The sequence below is a fragment of the Agelaius tricolor genome, unplaced genomic scaffold, assembly GCF_023055355.1.
Source record: "Agelaius tricolor isolate 1412-34295 unplaced genomic scaffold, bAgeTri1.0.p SCAF_3, whole genome shotgun sequence".
Lineage (NCBI taxonomy): Eukaryota > Metazoa > Chordata > Aves > Passeriformes > Icteridae > Agelaius > Agelaius tricolor.
Window position 1 is genome coordinate 22,694,563 of NW_027269263.1, and position 19,420 is coordinate 22,713,982.

Sequence of the window (19,420 nt, forward strand, 5' to 3'; positions counted from 1 at the left end):
TCTCACTTCATTCTTTTCCCCTCATGCTTCATTAGATCATCTAGAGATTTTGTTTTAGGCTGGCTGCAATTTCTGTTTTGCCCAAATACATCTCCAGACACTCCCAATTCCACTTCAGTTATAAAAACACCCTCTGACCCAGCCCCCCTGGAGTAGCCACAATAAAGAAACCATTTCCTGCCCCTCCAACCTGTTGAGATATTTTTAGTTTAAATTGAATGCACATACCTGTGGCAGGCGAGGCACCAGTGAGAATGTGGGTGTGGTGAGACCTTTGCTTTTCTAATGTCAAGTGCTTCTACAGCTTGTCATTCCAAATCAAGGGAGGTGGCCAGCTGTCTAGTCACTCCCCTCAATGAGGCTCTGTACTCTTTCACAAGGAGCAGCTATATTTCTCTCCACCAATATTCTTGCTACTGCAAGAGGGATAACCTTTGACTCCACCAAGGGACAAGACATCCCCTCTGCTGTTGCAGGCTTCCACATAGGAAGAACACAGTGAGATGCTACAGACTCCATCAACCTGAAAGGAATTCTGAAAGGAATGACTCTGCCCTACCTCCTCCAGCAGTCGGAGTGCCCTGCCCTACCTCCTCCAGCAGTCAGAGTGCCCTTCACATCACTTTACAAGATTGCTTCAGGACTGACTCTGCATCTCATCCATTACATAACTGGCAATAACGCTCCAGAGGTTTTCCAGGGATCCAGGACCCTCAGAGAGATTGAAGCTTCCTTTGCTGATACTGGAACCAACCCTATCCTGCCTGCAAAGAATAAGACATTTTGTTCAAGCACCCAGCAGGACAGTTGGGAGTGTTCCCTTGCTCCATGGGGAACAAGCACTTGCATCTCCACCCATATTATCACTCGTTTTGTTCTCTCTCTGCTGCATTCTAGGGCTCTTAACTGTGTGGTTTGCTACCAAAGTGCCCTGTAAAATGTTCTCATTTATGGCCTTTCACCCCTGCCCCTCTGTGCTGGGACCCAGGGAAGATAAACACTCTTTCTCCTTTACACAAAGGCTCTTAGCAGTGAACATACCCAAGATTTATACACTTACAATCTGCCACTGACTCAAGAGCATTTTAGAGCTACCAGACTTGAAGATATTTGGGAGATTTAAGTAAACTGCTACATCATAAATAAAGAGTGAGAACACTGTCCCTCTTTTTGCTCCAAAGAGTAGCTCAGTACCTCATGAAAAAACAGACCTAGGTTTTCTGGCATTTCTTTGCAGAATGTGCTGCCCCTAACAAAAGTGTAAAAGCATTCTGAGTAGCATACATGTAGACACTAGATTTATGCCAACAGTGTGAAATAACCACTGTGCTTATCTTGACTACTGCAATAGTTTCTACTTTCCATTTAGATCTAAAAAGGACTATTTTGAACATTGTTTTTCATGTAGCACAAAATCCAGTTTATGAATCCTGGACATTATGTTTTCAGTAAATTTACATATGCAGGAGCTTCTCACTCTGCCTACCAGCAGTAACATCCTGTATGAAAATTTTTATTGTCAATGAGAACTAGCAGTAACCTTCTGGCTTTGTATCAAGTACATTTATCTCATTCTTGCAAAAGTCTACTTATCTGGCATGGAACTCTGCCTAAGAGTAACAAAATTCCCTGCCCAGGGAAACAAAGAGCTTTCCAGGATACCTGTTTTTCTGCACCTCCCAGCTTGTGAGTTGCTTTCCCATGTAAATTCCTCCCTCTTGTGTTCACTTGTAAGTACTACGAGAATCGGCCACAAAAACCCCACCCAAAACCCAGACCTATCCTTGATGGTGTCAATCATTAGCTGGTATTGGATCGAATTCCAAGCAGTGAATGTTTCATCCTGCTGAAGCTTGTTCTCTCTGTGCTGGACTGCTCTTCAGCTGACAAATCTAAGGTATTGATGTCACATCTGAATTGCTAGGATTGGCCCAAGAAGAAAACCTTCTGGCAGAGCTGATACACATAGTGAACAGAACGGGTCAGTGACAAGACAAGGAAAACCAGGTAGCTTTAAAATTTAGCAAAATATATTTTTGAACACATCCCTTCTCCAAAGCAAGGGCATCACAGCTATGCTGTGAAAACTCAGTCACTTCTTTTTAACTTTTTCCTCTTTCTTCTGACAGATCTGATTCCAGATGCATTCAGTGAGATTGGACAGTGGGACAGGCTGCAGCAGTGCAAAAGCTGCACTCACACTGCACTTCGTAGTGAATGAGCAGGGCCAGACCACAGCTGCTTCCACATCCAGAGGTGATGGTCTCTGACAGTGTCCCTGAAAGGAAAACTGGTGCCATGGTACCAACATGGGCCAAGCTGTCTGTAGCTGTTTTCTTTTTCCTCAGGGACTGCCAAATTTCATATGTAGTTCTGAAAAAAAATCCACTGGAGATGGCTTGGTAGACTGTTTTTGATAGCTAAGATGGCCATAAAGAGAAAAATAAAAAAAAGTCTGTTCAAATACCAAACTAGAAGGCTTTCCTTTTCTTCTTTTTCCCTCCTGCCACCTTATTCCTGACACCAATAGCCTCTTCTGTGTCATCATCATCGTTCCGAGATCGCTTCTTCTCTCCCTGCTCCCGCAGCTCCTGCAATGCAATCAACAGATTGACCCAGAGTTTGGTCTGAAGAAATTCAGAATACAACAGAGGAGACAGGGTCAAAAAGCCAGCACCCACCATTCGAGCAAACCTCTGGGCCTCAGCCACACGCTCAGTCAGCATCATAACTTCTTCCTCTTGCATGGGGAATGCTGGCAGCTTCTTGCCAATCAGGTGTTCAATGCGCTGGAACAGCTCTACATCATACCTGAGGGAAGACAGGGCACCAGCCTCAATCAGCCCTGCTGAGAGGGCCTCAGTTGTCACCACTCACAGCCTTCAGCTCTTGTCTCCAGCCCACAGATACTGTTAGTTTGTGCTGATGGTCTCACCAGCAGCTCAGCTGCATCCAAATGATGCTGTTTGGCATCCAGCTCATCTCATCTTTGTTCAGAAGTATTTGGTATAGATTTTCTTTTTAGACAAATAGTTCAGTGTTTATAAAACACCCTCAAAGTTACTTAACCTGCATTATATATTTAAAGAATATATATATTGTATAGTCCAGTTATAAACTGTTCTGCTCAATGAATGCCTGCTTCTAGAATTTTTCTAGACTTTCCTCCCTCCCCACCCTAGGCTTTGAATTCTCTCCCCTTTAAATAAAACCAATTGGCACTTCAAAATGAAAAGCAGTATTGTATTCTCACTCAGGATAAGGTCAGATATTTTCTGCTCTGAAACACAGCTGGAAAGAATAAGTCTGTTAAATTTTATCACTTACTGTGTGACAAAGGTGATAGATTTGCCAGATCTCCCAGCTCGAGCTGTTCTCCCAACACGATGAATGTAATCCTGGAAAGAATTTTCTTGATAAGCAATAATATATGTTCACCAAACACAGAACAGATCTTATGGCAGATCAGCCTATATATTTTCTCTTTAGGAAAGAACAAGAGAATGTCAAGAACATACTGCCAGCATTAAATGCTCAGGAGGGACTGCAGCATCAGATTTTGAGAATAGGCCTAAGTGGAGGCACAACTTCAGTTTTAGCACTTGAATTCATCTCTTTCTAAATGAGAAGACCAAATTCAATTATTCCAGACTGCAGGATAAAAGTTGCAATACATGACCTTTGCCAAGACTTCCCTCTCACTTCCTTGGAAAGCTAAAACTCACTATCACTTCCTTGGAAAGCTAATATTCACAGTGAACCCATGCCTGCATTTTCAATGTTGGAATCTAGTGCTCTCCATAGTGCATCTTCCAGAGAAACTCTCTGACAAGTAGACTTAAACTTGTTAGGCATGGTGAAAGAGAGGATGATTGAGAATAATTTAGAAGAGTCTATTGAGCATCTTTGGTCAATATGGTTCAAGGCTGTTTTCCAGGTTTTATACTACATTATGGAAATTAAAATACTCTGTTCTCCATAGAGGATTTGCAGAGAGAAGATTGTAAGAAAGGATCTGTTCTATGTGTTAGATGAGAGAGAAGAGCACAAAGACCATAATAACACTATTCAAGCTGCCACCCCCACAGGTTTCTTCTTACTTTTTTGCTTTTACAAAAGGAGTGTCTTCAAAAGACCTACCATGCTTTCTTCTGTCTGCAAGGCACAGTATCTTTAATCATTGTAAGCAATAACAGCAATTCCTGAAGTACAGGTTAATGGTATGCTTTCTGGAACTAAGCTGGGAAACAGTCACATCCCTGAGATAACCCCATACTTTCCATACAGAGAGCTGATAACTTACTTTCTTCTCCTTTTGCTGTACTTTAGCGATATGAAGGTGAGACATATTAAGGACACCTTTCTTAACCAATCCTAATCAGAGAACTTAATTTTTTTTCTTTTTTTTAAACACAGTTTAAAATATGAAGGCAGACCTCGATCACAGACACAGAGATGACTACATGAAACTAGTAATATGTTAAAATTGTTTTCAAAGCCCTTGAATGTAAAAAGACAAAACATACAGTCTGAGCAGAAATGCAAAGACACAAGAGCATTCCTTGCTTCCCCTCGTCACTTACAGGATCACCTCTACAACCCAGGCCATGAGATCATGCAAACACAGATACCAACTCAATAGCAGAGGCTGAACTACCCCTTTCAATGAATAGAATCATGAATTAAGCTTCCAGTCAACAGACCAGAGAAAATATGTCTCTCTTCCTTTGCCCACCTTCTTTGTCTATCTGTTCCCAGTGACCAGAAGCTCTCAGCTGGCACACAAACAGGCTTACCTTAGAGTGGGTAGGAATATCAAAGTTTATCACCACATCCACGTGTGGGATGTCCAGACCTCTGCTTGCAACATCTGTAGCCAGGAGGATAGAACGTGCCTTTGCCTTGAACTTGTTTAGAGAGCCCAAACGTTTATTCTGGAAAAAGGACAAAAAGGGAATGAGAGAATAACACTCATTCTAGTTTCTAGTTAATAAGCTCTTGATAAGATACTGGCACAAAAGAACTGGGGGGGAAACTACTCAAAAATTTCACTTCTCTAATTTCTTTTTTAAATATTACAGAACCAGTGTCAGCATTCACATTAGTTAAATTTCTATGGATCACTCCAGTCCTCTAGCTGTGAAATACTCCTCCTGCAAGGCAGGTGTCACTCAGTGTGGTGCAGCCATTTCCCAAGCCCCAGGCCCCCTGCCTACTCTGTTGTGAGGGTTCATGCCCATACCTGACTCATCTGCCCGTGGAGGGGAATGGCAGTGAAGCCCAGGTTGCGGAGCAGCAGAGCAGTCCTCTGAGTATTGTTACATGTACTGCAGAATATCATGAAAGAGTTACCAGCCAGTTCATTCAAGATATAAACCAGGTAGCTGTCCTGTAAAGAAACAGAGGGAATTCAAAAAACCCCAGAGATAATCACATGTGCAACATTTGCAACATTAAGTCTAGGACTCAGAAAATGAAAAGATATTGGACAGTTGTGGGAGCAAGAAAAGACAGTAAGAGAGAAGAAACAGAAGTGCCATTACCTTGAATTTGGAGGGGATGAAAATATAGTATTGCTGTAGTTTTTCAACTGTCTGATACTTGGAAGAAACAGCACATTTAACAGGATTCTTCAGAGCAGCACGCTGGAGTTTTTGAACCTGGTAAGATCAATAAAATTTACTTGGACAGAGATCTTGTCAGAAAATTGTATTAATAAAGTCTAGTCAAGAGGACAGCCTGATGGAAGGAGAATTAAAACAGATTAGTGTGCTCCCACCTTCTTGGTCATGGTGGCAGAAAATAGAAATGTCTTCCTGTCTCGAGGAATCACTTTTAATATCTTATCCACCTGTAAAAAAATAAGGAAATGGAAATACTAAATACTACAAGCAAGCAAGACACAAACTTTCCACAAATATAAAGATCATCCACATGAAGAGTAATGCATGCATAAACATACAGTAGGAACAATTTTTTTTTCTTCTAGAGGGAAGGTGTAGGCTGATATCTTGTGGACAGTTAGGCAGTGTGAACTCCAAAAGTCCAACAACAGTGCAAATATCAGGCAATGTTTCTGCAGGAATGTGTTTGTGATTGTTTTCTACCCTAACTACATTCTATGTCAGGCACTCCAGAGACACTAGTGGATTTCAGAGTGCCTCCTACTGTCTTGGCAGTGCTCTGCAGAACTCTGCTATGTTCTAATCCCACCACAGATTTGTGTGTAATTATTAGAATTTAGTTACAATTCACTACTAATTTCTACAGAACAGCTCAGTGTTTCCCATGTATGAAGCGATTTCAAAGGGACTCATCCAACGTTCCAAACTCATCTTTCAGCAGATCCCCACCTCGGTCTCGAAATCCATGTTAAGGATCCGGTCAGCCTCATCCATCACCAGGAACTTCAGAGCTCGTAAGTTGAAGCCCTTTGTGTTCTCCAGATGATCAACTAGACGGCCAGGGGTTGCTACCAACAGCACAACAAGAGCAAATTTAGAAGGAAAGCAGAGGAAAAGATCCAAACAGGCAAGACAGCTGTCCATTACAGAAATGGGATTCTTTGCCCAGGAAAAGTAAAGATTGCTTTGTGGGAAGAACTCTTTCATAGGGTATCTTCAGAGAGTGTTTTGAATTAAGACTAATGGAGTCAGACTCTCTGAAGAATGTGCTAAAAGAAGTGAGACAAAAAAAACAGTAGACAAGCTGTACTGCAAAAGATGAGAGCAGCATTTCAAATACTTGAGGAGAATGAAAAAACAAGCCAAAAGCACTCTAGGTCAAGCAGGGGTGCTTTGGAATGAGCTTGTAGCAACAAAGTTACTGGTGGATACTTTAGAAACATTAACAAGCCAGTACTCAGAGCTGGGACAAAACAAAAATGAAGGATGTACTCTCCTTCCTTTGGTTAGCTGCAGTTTTATAATACTCACACTCCACATCCCCAGCACATCAACTTACCAATTATAACATGTGGTTTCTTGGCTAAGGCCAGAGACTGAGACATCGTGTCAATTCCACCCACAATAACCGCTGCAGGACAAAGAGAGGGGAGTGAATCCCTCAGTGTAGCACCAGCCCTCCCCTGGCACCGCAGTGTTTGCTCTGACTGCCCACCACCCACAGCACTTCTGTACAAATGAAAAGCTACTTATTTTTATGAGAATTTACTTTATTTTAGCATATCTAACCTTCCTAGGTTTCTTAAGCCATGCAATTAATTCCTTATTGGCCACAAGTATTTTATTTTCACAGCTGCAGAGCTACAGGCAGAATCTATTCCTTTCAGTTTAACTCAACTGCAAAAATCTAGGAATTCTAAAAATATCCACAAAGCTTTTATTGAGAGATTATCAAAAGAATCAATACAGACAGTCTGAAAGGAAGATTAAACTACATCACACCATAGGAGGGAGCTCTATGCAATTTCACTGGACACAAACCCACTCTTGAGAAAACTCTCCTCTACTTCCACCTTTAACTATTTAGACACAGAATGCAGAAGAGCTGTAGACCACTCCATGAGGAAAGACTATACAGTCTTTTTTGATCAAACCTGATACCAGATCTTTGTCTTCCAGCAGCATAAGCTTTTCTCACATTTTGTTCAACCCCTCATACAAATCCTCTCTTTTTATCTTTGCAATCTCGAGCTGACAAACTTGCCTTCAGAAAAACTGGTGCAATACCATAAAAAAGCCACTTACTGCTTTGAACACCAATGGAGGACCCAAGAGCTTCAAACTGCTCTGAGATTTGGAAGGCCAGCTCCCTTGTTGGTGTGAGCACAAGAGCAAATAATCGCTGAGGTGTTTCCAGCAGTGCTTGGAGAATTGGCAAAGCAAAGGCTCCTGTTTTCCCAGAGCCAGTTTCTGCCAGTCCAATGACATCTCTGCCTGAGAGAAGAAGCAAGGGGGCAAAAAAACTGTTATACATCCACAACAGAGAAAGAAGACTTTAAAGCACTGTGCTACAAAACACAAGAATTCCTTAAGGACAGAAAAAAAGGCAGACACAGAGAAGGAAAAAAAAAAAAAAAACACCACAAAGGTCAAACCAAAGAATCTCAGAATCTCTCTGAAGCATTTTTAGGCTGTGATTTATCTGTACAACAATTACAGTCTCAATAGTCAATTTTCTAGTTAATTTCTGTTAATATACAGGGTTTCATACAAACCTTAGGTTCAAAATAAGTTGCACTTTATAATGTCTCAAATCTGACATCAGTTTACAGCTTAATGACTCCACCTCACTATTCTAGTCTAAATGTTGTCTGTTTAGTGGCTTACAAGGAAACAGACTGTGGTGTTTGAGACTTCAATCACACAAACTACAGGACAACAGCACTACCAGGCTCACATTTCACAAGGCACAATTGTGCCATTGATTAACAGGGTAATCTAAACCAGTTCCTTCAGTAGGAAGAGTAGGACAGAAAGTCTTTTACCCCAAAACAATGCAGGCAACAGGGTGGAATTCATCAACAGAATCCATTATGACCTCCAAAGCTCATGCAACTGAGAAGAACATGCTGTCAACACACCTTACACTGGAAACAATTTCTCAGGCATGCAGTCTTTCCTTTGTGTTGTTTTTTTTTTGTTTTGTTTTGGGTTTTTTTTTTTTTTTTTCCCAAGAGAATCTTATATGTGTAAAAGAGTCTGACAAAAGTTAAATGCTAGGACAGAGAAGACACTGAAAGTTTGTTCCCATTTTGTCACTATGTTATTCCTTTCCTCCTTGAGAGCATTTTGGGGGGTTTTGTTAAAAAAAAAATCTAGAGGCAGAGATGTCTGCTGAATTCAGTATTTTTTTTTTGTAATTCCAGAATGCTTACAGAAAGTCACTGTGGTTTGGTTATTATTCACTTCAGAAATCTAATTTCAAAGGGTTGCCTGCTCACAGCAAAGCAAATTATATGTATTAAGGAATCAGTCAAGGCATCTTCACTTTCAGTCACACACACACACTCTGTAGGTCTCTATCAGAAGCAGCAGAGTCCAAAACCGACTGGAAGCTTCCTGTGTATCTCTGAGTATTTCCGGAACAAAATGATCAATGTGGACTAGCAGTTCAAATTATTAATAAAAATTCTATTTAACATGGAGTGTCAGAACTACACAACAGGAGTGAACACTCAAGGAACAATGTTTGTACTCATTTGAAAGTTTGTGGCTGCAGGCAGGGTCATAGGATAAACTAGTATTCCAAGCTCCACCTGGGAAGGACATCAAATGAATATGAAAACTGCTTCTAGGCACAGATCTTCAGCAATGAAGAAGTTGGGACACACTCATTCCTGATCTTTCTCACTCAGCAAAATTCATTCACACAGAGCTCCTGGAGCAGTCCCCAGTTCAGGATCAAAGAAGTACACTGCTCACCTTGGAGAGCCACTGGAATAGCCTCAATTTGGATCTTTGTTGGCACCTTCCATCCCAACTGGTCACAAGCTTCACACAGGACATCTGTCACTCCCTGGATATCAGTGACAAGAGAAAAGGGAAACAAACATCACCAAAAAGACCTAAATTAAATCACAGAGTTAAATTAAATATATGCTGCAATGGAGCCAACTTGTCTCTAGCATAGACAAACCCCACCAAGCCCCCAAGTGCAACTCTCTGAAAGGGCAGGCTGCTCCCAGTGATGCCCACTTCCATCAGTAATTTAATCGGATTCGTACAAAATCTGTTAGAGATGATTGTCATAGGAAGAATATGGTCGGTTTTACCGTAGTTTACACAAGGAACTTCCCTCCCCACACATACCTATCTCTTCACCTCAGGGGTGACCCATGACCATAGAAAATAAAAAACACCATGTCAAGTTTAGACAACTTGATGGGAGCAGCAGTGCCCAGCCCAGCGGGGCAGCGGCCGAGTGCCCGCAGCCCCTGCCCGGCCCCGCTGCCCGCACGTGTCTGCGCCGCGGGCGGGCCGGCAGCTCCCCCGGCCTCCTCCGCGCGGGGGAACAGGACGCTGCTCCCCGGGACAGCGCAGCGAGCACCGGCGGCAGAAGTGGCTCCGGCTCAGCCTCACCAAGTCCTTGAAGCTCCGTGGCTCCTCCGCCGCCGGCTCCTGCTCCTGCTCCGGCTCCGCCGCCGACCCTTCCTCCTCTCCTGCCGCCATCTTGGCCCGTCCCCTCCGGCCGCAGCGCAGAGCACTCTGGGAGCTGTAGTTCTCCCCGGGGCACGACGGGATGTGTAGTTCCGCAGGAGGAGCGGAGCGGAGCGGAGCGGGAGGGCTCTCCCTCAGCTCCGAGAGGTGCCCAGGGAAAGGGGGGCTGCGGATCTCCAGCCGCCTCTCCCGGGACAGGGACACCCTGAAGGGGCTGTGGGAAAGCCTGCCCGCCTGCTCGCCCGGCGTATATCGCAATACTCATCCTAATCATCTCCACCCCCATCCTATTTCCACTTCTAACAACCTCAAGCACGCCCCCAACACAATCACAAACACAATCAAAGTCTCCTTCTTAACCAGCTTAATCCCCATAACATCTACACCTACTCCGGAACAGAAAGCCTCACCTCCTTCTGAGAATGAAAATTCATTATAAACTTCAAAATCCCCATCAGCCTAAAAATAGACTTCTACTCCCTTACCTTCTTCCCCATTGCACTGTTCGTATCATGATCTACCCTACAATTTGCAACATGATATATAGCTTCAGACTCCTATATCACAAAATTTTTCACCTACCTACTATTCTTCCTAATCGCAGTACCCATCCTAATCATCGCCAACAACTTATTTGGCCTATTCATTGGCTGAGAAGGAGTTGGAATCATGTCCTTCCTACTAATCAGCTGATGACATGGACGAGCAGAAGCCAACACCGCTGCCCTTCAAGCCATGCTTTACAACCAAATCGGAGACATCGGACTTATCCTCTGCATAGCATGACTGGCTTCTGCCATAGATACTTGAGAAATCCAACAACTTCCACCCCATCCCAAACTCCCACACTACCCCGAGCGGCCCAGCCTCAGGCCTGCACTCAGCACAGCACGGTTTAGGCAGTGCTTGATGCTGTTCCCAGCTCATGCCTTCTACAGCAGGCAAAACGAGCTGGCCAGGCACAAAAAGGCAAGAATATGTTAAACTTACATCCATAATGCATATAGAGAATGTGAAAAATGTGTATTTTAGGATTGGCTTTTTGCAAATATGAAAATGAATATTATATGTGTTATGTTAGAAAGTTATGCTGTGTTAATTTTCTTAAGTAGTGTGTTAAATATAGTTTTAGGTTATAACATAATGTTAAAATAGAAACTATGCTATGTAAGATACTTTTTTTAAGAGAGGACTTGCACCAAGGTAGCAGCCACAGGACACCTTAATCTTTCAGAGAAAAAGAATTTATTGCTCTCTTATTGAGTTCTTCCTGCCTCACTCTGCACTGAGACGCCATCAGGATTAAGAAGAAAAAGCTGACACTGACCAGACAGAATCCTTTGTTTGAACAGAATTTATGCATCATGTATGAGATGTATGAATATGCAACGAGCTATTGCTTTTAAGGGTTAATCCTCTGTTAACATGGGTCCTTTTTCGGGCTTATTTTGCCCAGAAAGAGGCACCCGAACTGTCTGTAACTCTTTGTTTTTATTGTCTCACATTGCCCTAAACCCAATTGTTCAAATTTTTATTACTTTAATTATATTACTATTTTTATAACCATTTTATTACTATTAAACTTTTAAAATTTTAAGAACAAGTGATTGGCATTTTTCACAGAGAACTAATTAAGTGCTTCAGATGTGTTGGTATGAAACATTTTGAAGCACTAGTGATGGAAAGAGAGAAAAGAGCTGTCATTGTCCCGCATTGTTTTCTGCTTATGATAATTGCTAGTGTGAATTTTTGAAGTATGAATTATGAAATTTTTTTCCCTCTGTCTCTGGGAAGTCTGTCTGGGTGTGCTCCCAGTGGAAATGCTGATACACTTCAGCATCTGTCCCTGGATTCCGAGCGTGGCATTTCCTCTGCGCCCAGAACAATGAGGAAAGTGAGAGGAAATACGAACGAACTCTCTGCGTGACAGGGAAAGAAGAGGAAACATGAAACAATTCATGGGCAGGAGTCAAAATGAAACTGCTGCATCCCACTGTGCTCAGGAGCAGTGATAAATTAAAACAAAAAAAAAAAAAAAAAAAAACCCAAACCCAGCCTGTGTAGATGCTCCTTGTTACCATATGTTTCAAAAATTACAGCAGCCTGACCAGCAGCTTGCTGCTTATCGTTGGTGCTAAAGGTTAAGCCTGGCCAGCACGTAGACATGGACCCCTGTAAGGGTCACTGGGATGCCTCAGGAAATGGAGTCAGGGATGTGACAGGATGTCACTGCTTGTGATTCTTTACTGAACTCCTTGCCCACATAATATGGTGCTGTTTTAGTGGGGAGCAGGGTGGAGCAATTCTGTTCTGGTGAAATTCCAGTCTGTGTAATTCCCTATTGTCAACAGATGTATTTGAATGAAAGTTTCCTCCTGTCCTAAACTGCTGTTGGGAGCATTCATGCATGATAAAATAAATATACAGCTTCTAAGTAGTAATTCTTTTTTTGTGCTTTTCAGCACAGGACACTTCAGATTATACTGGATTTAGAAATTGTCACTCCAGGGCTTTTAAACTTGGCTTTAAACAAATATGCTCCTAGCTCTACTGCATGTTACAGTCCTTAGCAGGAGCAGGGTGAGAGTATCCCCAGCAGATGGATTTTAGTGCAGATATAATGTCAGTTATTTCATAAGGGGTGCAAAATGAGATGAGATGGACAACGTGTACAAGCACATCACCTCCAGGGGAGCAGAGAGACACTGACACAAAAGTGCTTCATGTTCATTTATTCGAATCAGCAGGGTACTTGTTCATTTCTGGCAAACAGGCATGGGTATCAAAAGCATCTGAGTCCCACTCTGGGGAACCAGAACTTTTATTCTTCCTAAAACATATTAAAACAAATGTTGATATCATAAAAAGAGACAAGAAGGACAGGGATTCAAGTTTTGTGACCTGGAGTGCTGCCCTCCCTAAGGATTTGGTCAGTGTTACAGAATTACAGAGTAGGTTTTTCTGATCATTTGGATTTGTGTCTGTGCAGGGAAGTTTCCCTTATCCACTGGGGCATGCTTGTGGAGGGAGTTACCTCTGCATTAACTCTTTGAGTCGCCTCAAGCTAGTTTCAGGGTCTCTTCCTTGTAACTCTTTCAGGTACAGACATGATCCCCATCATCACCATACTTGGGCACTTCTCAGTGGGGCGATCCCAGACACATCCTAGTGAGGTAGGGAAGTGCTACTATCCCTGTTTTGAGACAGGGAACTGAGGTACTGATGGCTCAAAATCACAAAGGGCATATTTAGCAGAACAGTCACTTGAAACAGGGTCCCAGCCCCTGCTCCTGCTGTGCAGGGGCTCTGCCACTGAATCATCCTACTCCTCTCTACCCCTCCTGTATATTAGTACCTGCATGTATTTCACTGATATGAAGCCTTCCGTGGGAAGCATTGCTAGGAGCACATGTAGCTCTCCATGAGGGCTGCCTCCCCCATCACAGATGATCCACTGTGGGTCTCACAGGCTGCTCGACTGCATGGAGAGTGGCACTTCCACCTCTCAGGTGTGCTCCCATCACGTAGCACCAACCTTCTGTTTTTGTTCTACTCTGTCTTACTACCCTTCCCTTCCTGCTGCAGGAGATATAACTGTGTCCTTCCACCAATGCCCTGAGGCAGACTCTGGTCCCAGGGCCACTCGTCTCTCTGTTTTGGCTCCTAAAATCTATTGTCACTGTTTGAACTGTGTTTCACCTATTTTATTACTATCAGCATTCAGGTCATGCTTTCCTTTTCCTTCAGGGACTTGCCCTCCCTCACAGCAAAATAACAGGTAACTTGCTCTCACATGCTACAGACTTGCTTTTACTCTAAAAAACAACAGCTTTCCTTTGGAACAGAGGTCTCCTTAAAAAAAAAAAAAATATATATATATATATATACACACACTCTTAAATACAATATCATAAGCTTAAAATCATTCTATGCAAATAAATAGTTTACAAACATCACAGTTCTCAGTCTGGAGAGGTTTCTCCAAAACAGATATATTCTGGCCCTGCTATTTTGCCCTGGGATGGTGAACTATCCATACAGTATGACATATCTGGAGCTGCTTCTTTCTACAGCCTTTCCAGATGTACCTTGGTAATGGGATTGTACTCTACTGGAAATCGGCATCTGCTGGCTTTTTTAGGGTACTCCAGCCCTTGTACCACACACAGATTCATAAGTTGTTTACAAACCAGGTTCAGTCAGCATCAGGTATTTCATCTGCCTCCTGACCTACTTCTTTTTGCTGCCTTGGGGAAGCAGAGCAGTGGAGATGGCTGGGGAAAAAGGGGTTTGCAGAATGTCCACCTCACAGCACCAGCACTGTGAACTGTAAAACAACAGGTAGCAGTGAAAATGGTCACAGAAAATAATGTAATTCCTCCAAATTCAGTTTTTATATGAGCCAAACACTGCTTCAGCTGGAGGGTCTCAGGATCTCGACAGTGGTTTTAGCACCCAAGCTGAATCTCCTTGTGCGTGGGGAAAGCTCTGTTCTGGACTCCAGAAGATCACAGACTTCATCCATTGCCCTGGTGCACGTCTCGAGGTTGTCAGCCAGTTTCTGGATTTTGGCCTTCAGCACAGCCTGGCTTACTTTAGTGGCCTCCTTTGTGTACTCTGGCACGAGGAAGCTGTGGGAGCCGCAGAGGACCATGAAGCAGACGGAGTTGTAGAGCGACATGGACGCCCTCTTCTCTGACTGCCGCAGCGCAGGGTCGCCCGGGCCCTGCCCCCGGCGGAGGAACTCCAGGCAGCCCAGTATTTCCCTCATCTGTTTCCGACAAGTCACCGCAATTTCCTGCACCTTCCTCACCTCCCGGGAATTGCAGAGCACCAAGGAGAGGTCGGAAGTGATGCTGACGGCCCCGCCGGCCGTGGCCAGGCCCAGGCCCACGGCCGAGGCCAGCAGAGAGGCTCCGAGCGTGGCGGGGCTGAGGGACAGCCCCAGGATGGCTGTGAGGGCCCCGGCGGCCGTCAGGGTGCTCCCGCTGACGTTGGCGATCAGGGAGCTGCGGCGGAGCCGGCTGAGTTTCCGAGCTGCCCGGTGCAGGTGCGCGATTTGGCCGCGCAGCCTCCGCCTCTGCTCCAGCAGGGCCGCGTGGAAGTGCTGCGTGGGGTCTGCTGTCGGCACGGAGGCAGCACCGTCCCTCTCCATGGCTTCTGTCCAGGGAAAGAAAAGTCTGGGGTGGGATTTGTGTCAAAAAAGCCCCATGAGATATGCTCATCCTGGACCACCATTTCAGGGATGGCATCCAGCCAAATTTTTGTTGCTTCAGCTCAGCTACAAAAAAGGTTTTTCCATCTGCACACACGTGCACACTCACGTACACACACATACCCATATGCATTTAATTACTATTCCTTGTAACTTTCAGACAGCAAAACTTTAAAATGTTTTCCTTAATCCCTGCAAACACTGAAATATCCTAAGGACTGGGGTCAGAGGTGCTGTTACCATTATCTCTGTGAAGACACGAACCCAACGGTCTTTTGAAACCCTGGGGACAGAAATTCCCCTGAGATTAGGTGACTCAGTGCCCAGAGGAGTAATGCTGCTAGAACTAATCTGTTGCCCCTCTGATAGGATTCAGAGGATCTGCAATAGAGAAGGACATCTTTCACAAGAAAGGTCAGACTGCAAGGAGGTGAAAGCCACCATCCCAGGTTTTTGTTTAGGGGTGATTTCCTATTAAAGGAGGACAGAGAGAAGCTGCTGAGCGGAATCTATGCCTGGATTTTCCATATAGGAGGTGAGGAACTTATTAATGCCTTGGATGGGTATTGTGAACATCCTTCTTTTCTTTAAGCTTCAGCAACTCAAGGCCCTCTGCAGCATGTTTGGTTTTTTTTTCCTATTGTAACCTGGTGTCAGTGTATGAACAAAGATGGGAACTATTGTTCTGTGGTGCTTAGTCCAACCTGTGGCCATAAATACCCAGTTACAGTGGCAGGGAGGCCTCTGAACCTAGTTAATAAGTCATGAAGAGCACATCAGAAAAGCAGGCCCATTTTTACTGTGCACTCCCTGGCAGATGGGGAAACAGGGGAAATACAGAGTGAATAAAAAAAGCTTGAAAACTGCTGGGTCTGGAAAATCTCCCCTGGCAAGATAGCAGGAGAGGCTTCACTTCTAGGAGATGAATCTACAGTGTTTCTTTGCTAGACAATCTCTGTTTGCTGTCTCTGTTCATTGCCACAAGTGCAGAAAGAAATGTTCCAATAAACATTTTCAGGTTGCTCTAGGGCTGCAAAATGCTCTACAAAGGAAGCCAGCAGCTTCAATCCTGCTTAGAGGGAACCTGAAGCAACAGAGCCAACAGGAGTGGTACAGCTGATTGTCTGGTGGAAGCAGAGTTTCTGTGCTTCACCACACTGCATTGTGCACACAGCTGTGCTGCCTCTGCACCTAGCAAGGTCCAACCATAGAGCTGAGAAGCTTTTTGGAGCCCATAATGCCCTCACAGCCAAAAGGCGTCTCTGTAGCAGAAAAACCCTGTCACTAACCCAAATGAGCAAAACTACTCATTGCTGCAGGCACCTTTTTACTTCTAAATCTTCTGTACTGTGGGAACTGAAGGTGCCTGGTCCCTCATAAAGTCACACTATATAGCTAGGATCCTTGGGGCTTCATTCTGCAGAATCCTCATGTTTCAGAAGGAGAAAACTTTGTACCATAGTCTCTCCATCCGGAAGAGTATTCCTAAATAATTCTCACTGCAATCTTTCCTCCTTCTGCTGGCTTGTCCTAATCCATCTCACACAGATCCTTTAAGATGCCCCCCCATACTCTTTAGAAAATGCTCCCAGTCTCTCTTGGTGTCATTGGGTCATTTGAATCACTTAGTACATTGTGCTTCTCTCAACTGGAAGCTGTATCCTATTATTTTTACACTATAATTAGAAATAAAGCTGGAAACACAAGGACTAACACTAATCTAAATGGATACCAGCATTGAAATGAACAATAAGCATATCACCAATAACTTAACAACAGATCAATATGATGATCATTAAATATGTCAATTCCTGTAGCCTCTTTAACAATTTGTTCCGAAGATTTAGTTGCTGAGAACTGTCTCAGGTAATAACAGCTACTATGACACTGAATTATTAGAACAATCATTCCAAATACAGCATAGGCCATGTAGAGATGCAAATCTTTTGACATTGATTAATGCTAGCAGAAAGGAAAAAAAACCTCCTGCTCTTAGAGAAAAATCTCCCCAGCACTAAAGGTATACATTAGTCCAAAGCCTGCAAACACTTTCCTAATAGAGACACCCAAAAAAATTACTGGCCCAAACTTACCTTCAGTTTCCAGCCACCCTCCCAGAAGACAAATTTTGATCTGTTTCTGGAGGAGACCAATTTATAGCTCCTGCAGACCAATTGCTGCGATGGGAATGCTTTGCCTCATACTGGGAGTTTGCCATTTCCTGTTCTCCCTTGTGCAGAAGGATGTGACACACTGGAAAGTGACCTGTGGGACAGTGAGCACACACCATGCTCAGGAAACGATCCCTGCGAATGAACATTGTGTGTTCACTTTTCCTGAAGTGTAGGGTGGAAAAAAAGTTTAAAAATCGCAGCCTATTCCTGGCTCTGAGCTAGTGCAGACATTCCCTGCAGGGAACAGTTGCCTTTCCTTTCCCTGAAATAGCAACTGACTTTACTCTGTGCTGGAGCTGCCAATTGTTTGATGACTGAAGTTTCCCTCCACTACACATCTAGAGCCAGGGGAGCTATCAGCCAGCCAACTACTCCATTCAAGGCCAGTGTATTTTTAAAATCCCAGCTCTTTGGGAAAATCCATAAAAGGGAAGCAGCCCCACAGCAAGATCATTGCCCTGAATTCCTATCTCTTCTCTGTCCCAGTACATAAAAACATGCTGCAAAAGGAGTGATCACCCTGTGGTTTTACTCAGTTTATTAACCATAGGCACCACAATGGTTGAGAAGCAGCCCTCCTGTTTTCCTGAAGTGCCTGCCCAGCAATCAGTAATGAGAAAGAAAGGATCATTTGGAGCCCCTGTTCTGCTGCCTGCTGTTGCCTGGCAGTTGTGCCAGACAGATGTGGCCAGAGGGAAGAAGTGATGAAGGTGCTGGGGAGGAACAGCCTAAGTGCCACTCCTGGCACTGCCTTCCATGCTGAACCAGGGCCAGTTTCAATCAAAGATTCTTTTGATGGGGTCAGGAAAAATAACTTTTTTGACAGCACCCAGTGGTAGTCCAAAGTGATGTGTGTCTTAATTGACACAGGGCCTGTGGTCCTGGGGACACTTCTTTTGAGCAGCTGTCCTTGAAGATGGGGCATCTGCTTTCTTGTTTGGTGGATTCTTGCTCTTCAGAACTATTTGTTCACAGGGAAGCTCTGATTTTGCCCCTGACCTATCTAATCTGAAAGCTATCTAGCTGCCACTGAATGATGAGGCTTTCCTGTTGAATTTGTGGGATGTGTAGCCACACAATCACTGGAGCTAACCTTAAAAAGGGCTGAGACTGAGAAGCAGCAGGCAGGGAGAGGAGAAGGCTAGGACTATTCATTTCAACAGCAACTTAGTTTTCAATTATGTTAAAATGGGTGTGAAATAGTATGTCAAATGTAGGGTGGACCTGCAGGAGAGGAAACATGAATGAAAAAATAAATAGCATGGAAGAGTTATTTCAACCTGTCACAGACATGAAAAGAGAAAACACCATTTTAAAGATGCCTGAATGTGCAGTTCTGGTCTGTTACAGTCTGTACGTACTGCACGTTAACAGGAAGGTGAGCTTTGACACTGAAGGAAACTGTGCTGCAGCCCTTCCCTTTGTTTTAGCAAGCATGTGCTTGAATTGAAGCCCATCTGCCTTGGCAAGGGTTTGCAGTTGATGGAGAGTTCTTTTCTCACATTCCCAAATAGAATAGGGCACTTTTTTTTTTTTGTGTGACTGCATCTGTGTTAGAATTTGTGCCTGCAGATATGTCCTTGTTAGGACAGTGAGTTTTGGTAAAAGTGAAATAACAAAGAAAAGGAAAAAAAGGGGTCTAGAATGAGCCTAAGATGATGAAAAAAGTTTTGGATGCTCTCCTTCCTTTCCCAGTTCTCTTCTTTCACTATACTCAGCTGCAAAACATTGTCAGAAATTCCTGCAATGCTCTCTCTCTGATGAAGTTGCAGGAGAAGAAACAACTCGTTTTTCTTAGACTATTCCCTCCCAGACTTTCATGCCCACTGACAGATCTGCACTTCACCAAGATCAGATGTTGGTCTTGGCCAAGTATGGTTTCTCACAGGAATCATCCCTGGGCTCCTCCA

General features: G+C 43.8%; 2 protein-coding genes across 2 annotated transcripts; both read right to left on the reverse strand.

Moving 5' to 3' along the window:
- Window positions 1–2,008: 2,008 nt before the first annotated feature.
- On the reverse strand, window positions 2,009–10,185 carry DDX47 (DEAD-box helicase 47). The gene is made up of 12 exons (XM_071423107.1): window positions 10,044–10,185; window positions 9,387–9,480; window positions 7,710–7,898; window positions 6,964–7,035; window positions 6,354–6,472; window positions 5,780–5,851; window positions 5,544–5,660; window positions 5,243–5,389; window positions 4,797–4,934; window positions 3,328–3,398; window positions 2,682–2,811; window positions 2,009–2,591 (listed from the first exon to the last, which is right to left on the reverse strand). Exons 1-12 carry the CDS (start codon window positions 10,131–10,133, stop codon window positions 2,472–2,474), a joined length of 1,359 nt encoding a protein of 452 aa, XP_071279208.1. The 5' UTR covers window positions 10,134–10,185; the 3' UTR covers window positions 2,009–2,471.
- A 2,652-nt stretch (window positions 10,186–12,837) lies between these two features.
- Window positions 12,838–17,582, reverse strand: APOLD1 (apolipoprotein L domain containing 1). Its single transcript, XM_071423108.1, has 2 exons — window positions 17,430–17,582; window positions 12,838–15,281 (listed from the first exon to the last, which is right to left on the reverse strand). Exon 2 carries the CDS (start codon window positions 15,274–15,276, stop codon window positions 14,536–14,538), a length of 741 nt encoding a protein of 246 aa, XP_071279209.1. The 5' UTR covers window positions 15,277–15,281; window positions 17,430–17,582; the 3' UTR covers window positions 12,838–14,535.
- Between the last annotated feature and the right edge of the window lie 1,838 nt (window positions 17,583–19,420).

Bases quoted from the DNA above. Each gene is read 5' to 3' on its own strand.
- APOLD1 (XM_071423108.1), bottom strand. From the start codon at position 15,276: ATGGAGAGGGACGGTGCTGCCTCCGTGCCGACAGCAGACCCCACGCAG.
- DDX47 (XM_071423107.1), bottom strand. From the start codon at position 10,133: ATGGCGGCAGGAGAGGAGGAAGGGTCGGCGGCGGAGCCGGAGCAGGAG. The intron at 9,481-10,043 runs GTGAGGCTGAGC...ACTGATATCCAG, and splicing joins CACGGAGCTTCAAGGACTTG to GGAGTGACAGATGTCCTGTG. The intron at 4,935-5,242 runs GTATGGGCATGA...TCCTTTTTCCAG, and splicing joins TCCACGGGCAGATGAGTCAG to AATAAACGTTTGGGCTCTCT.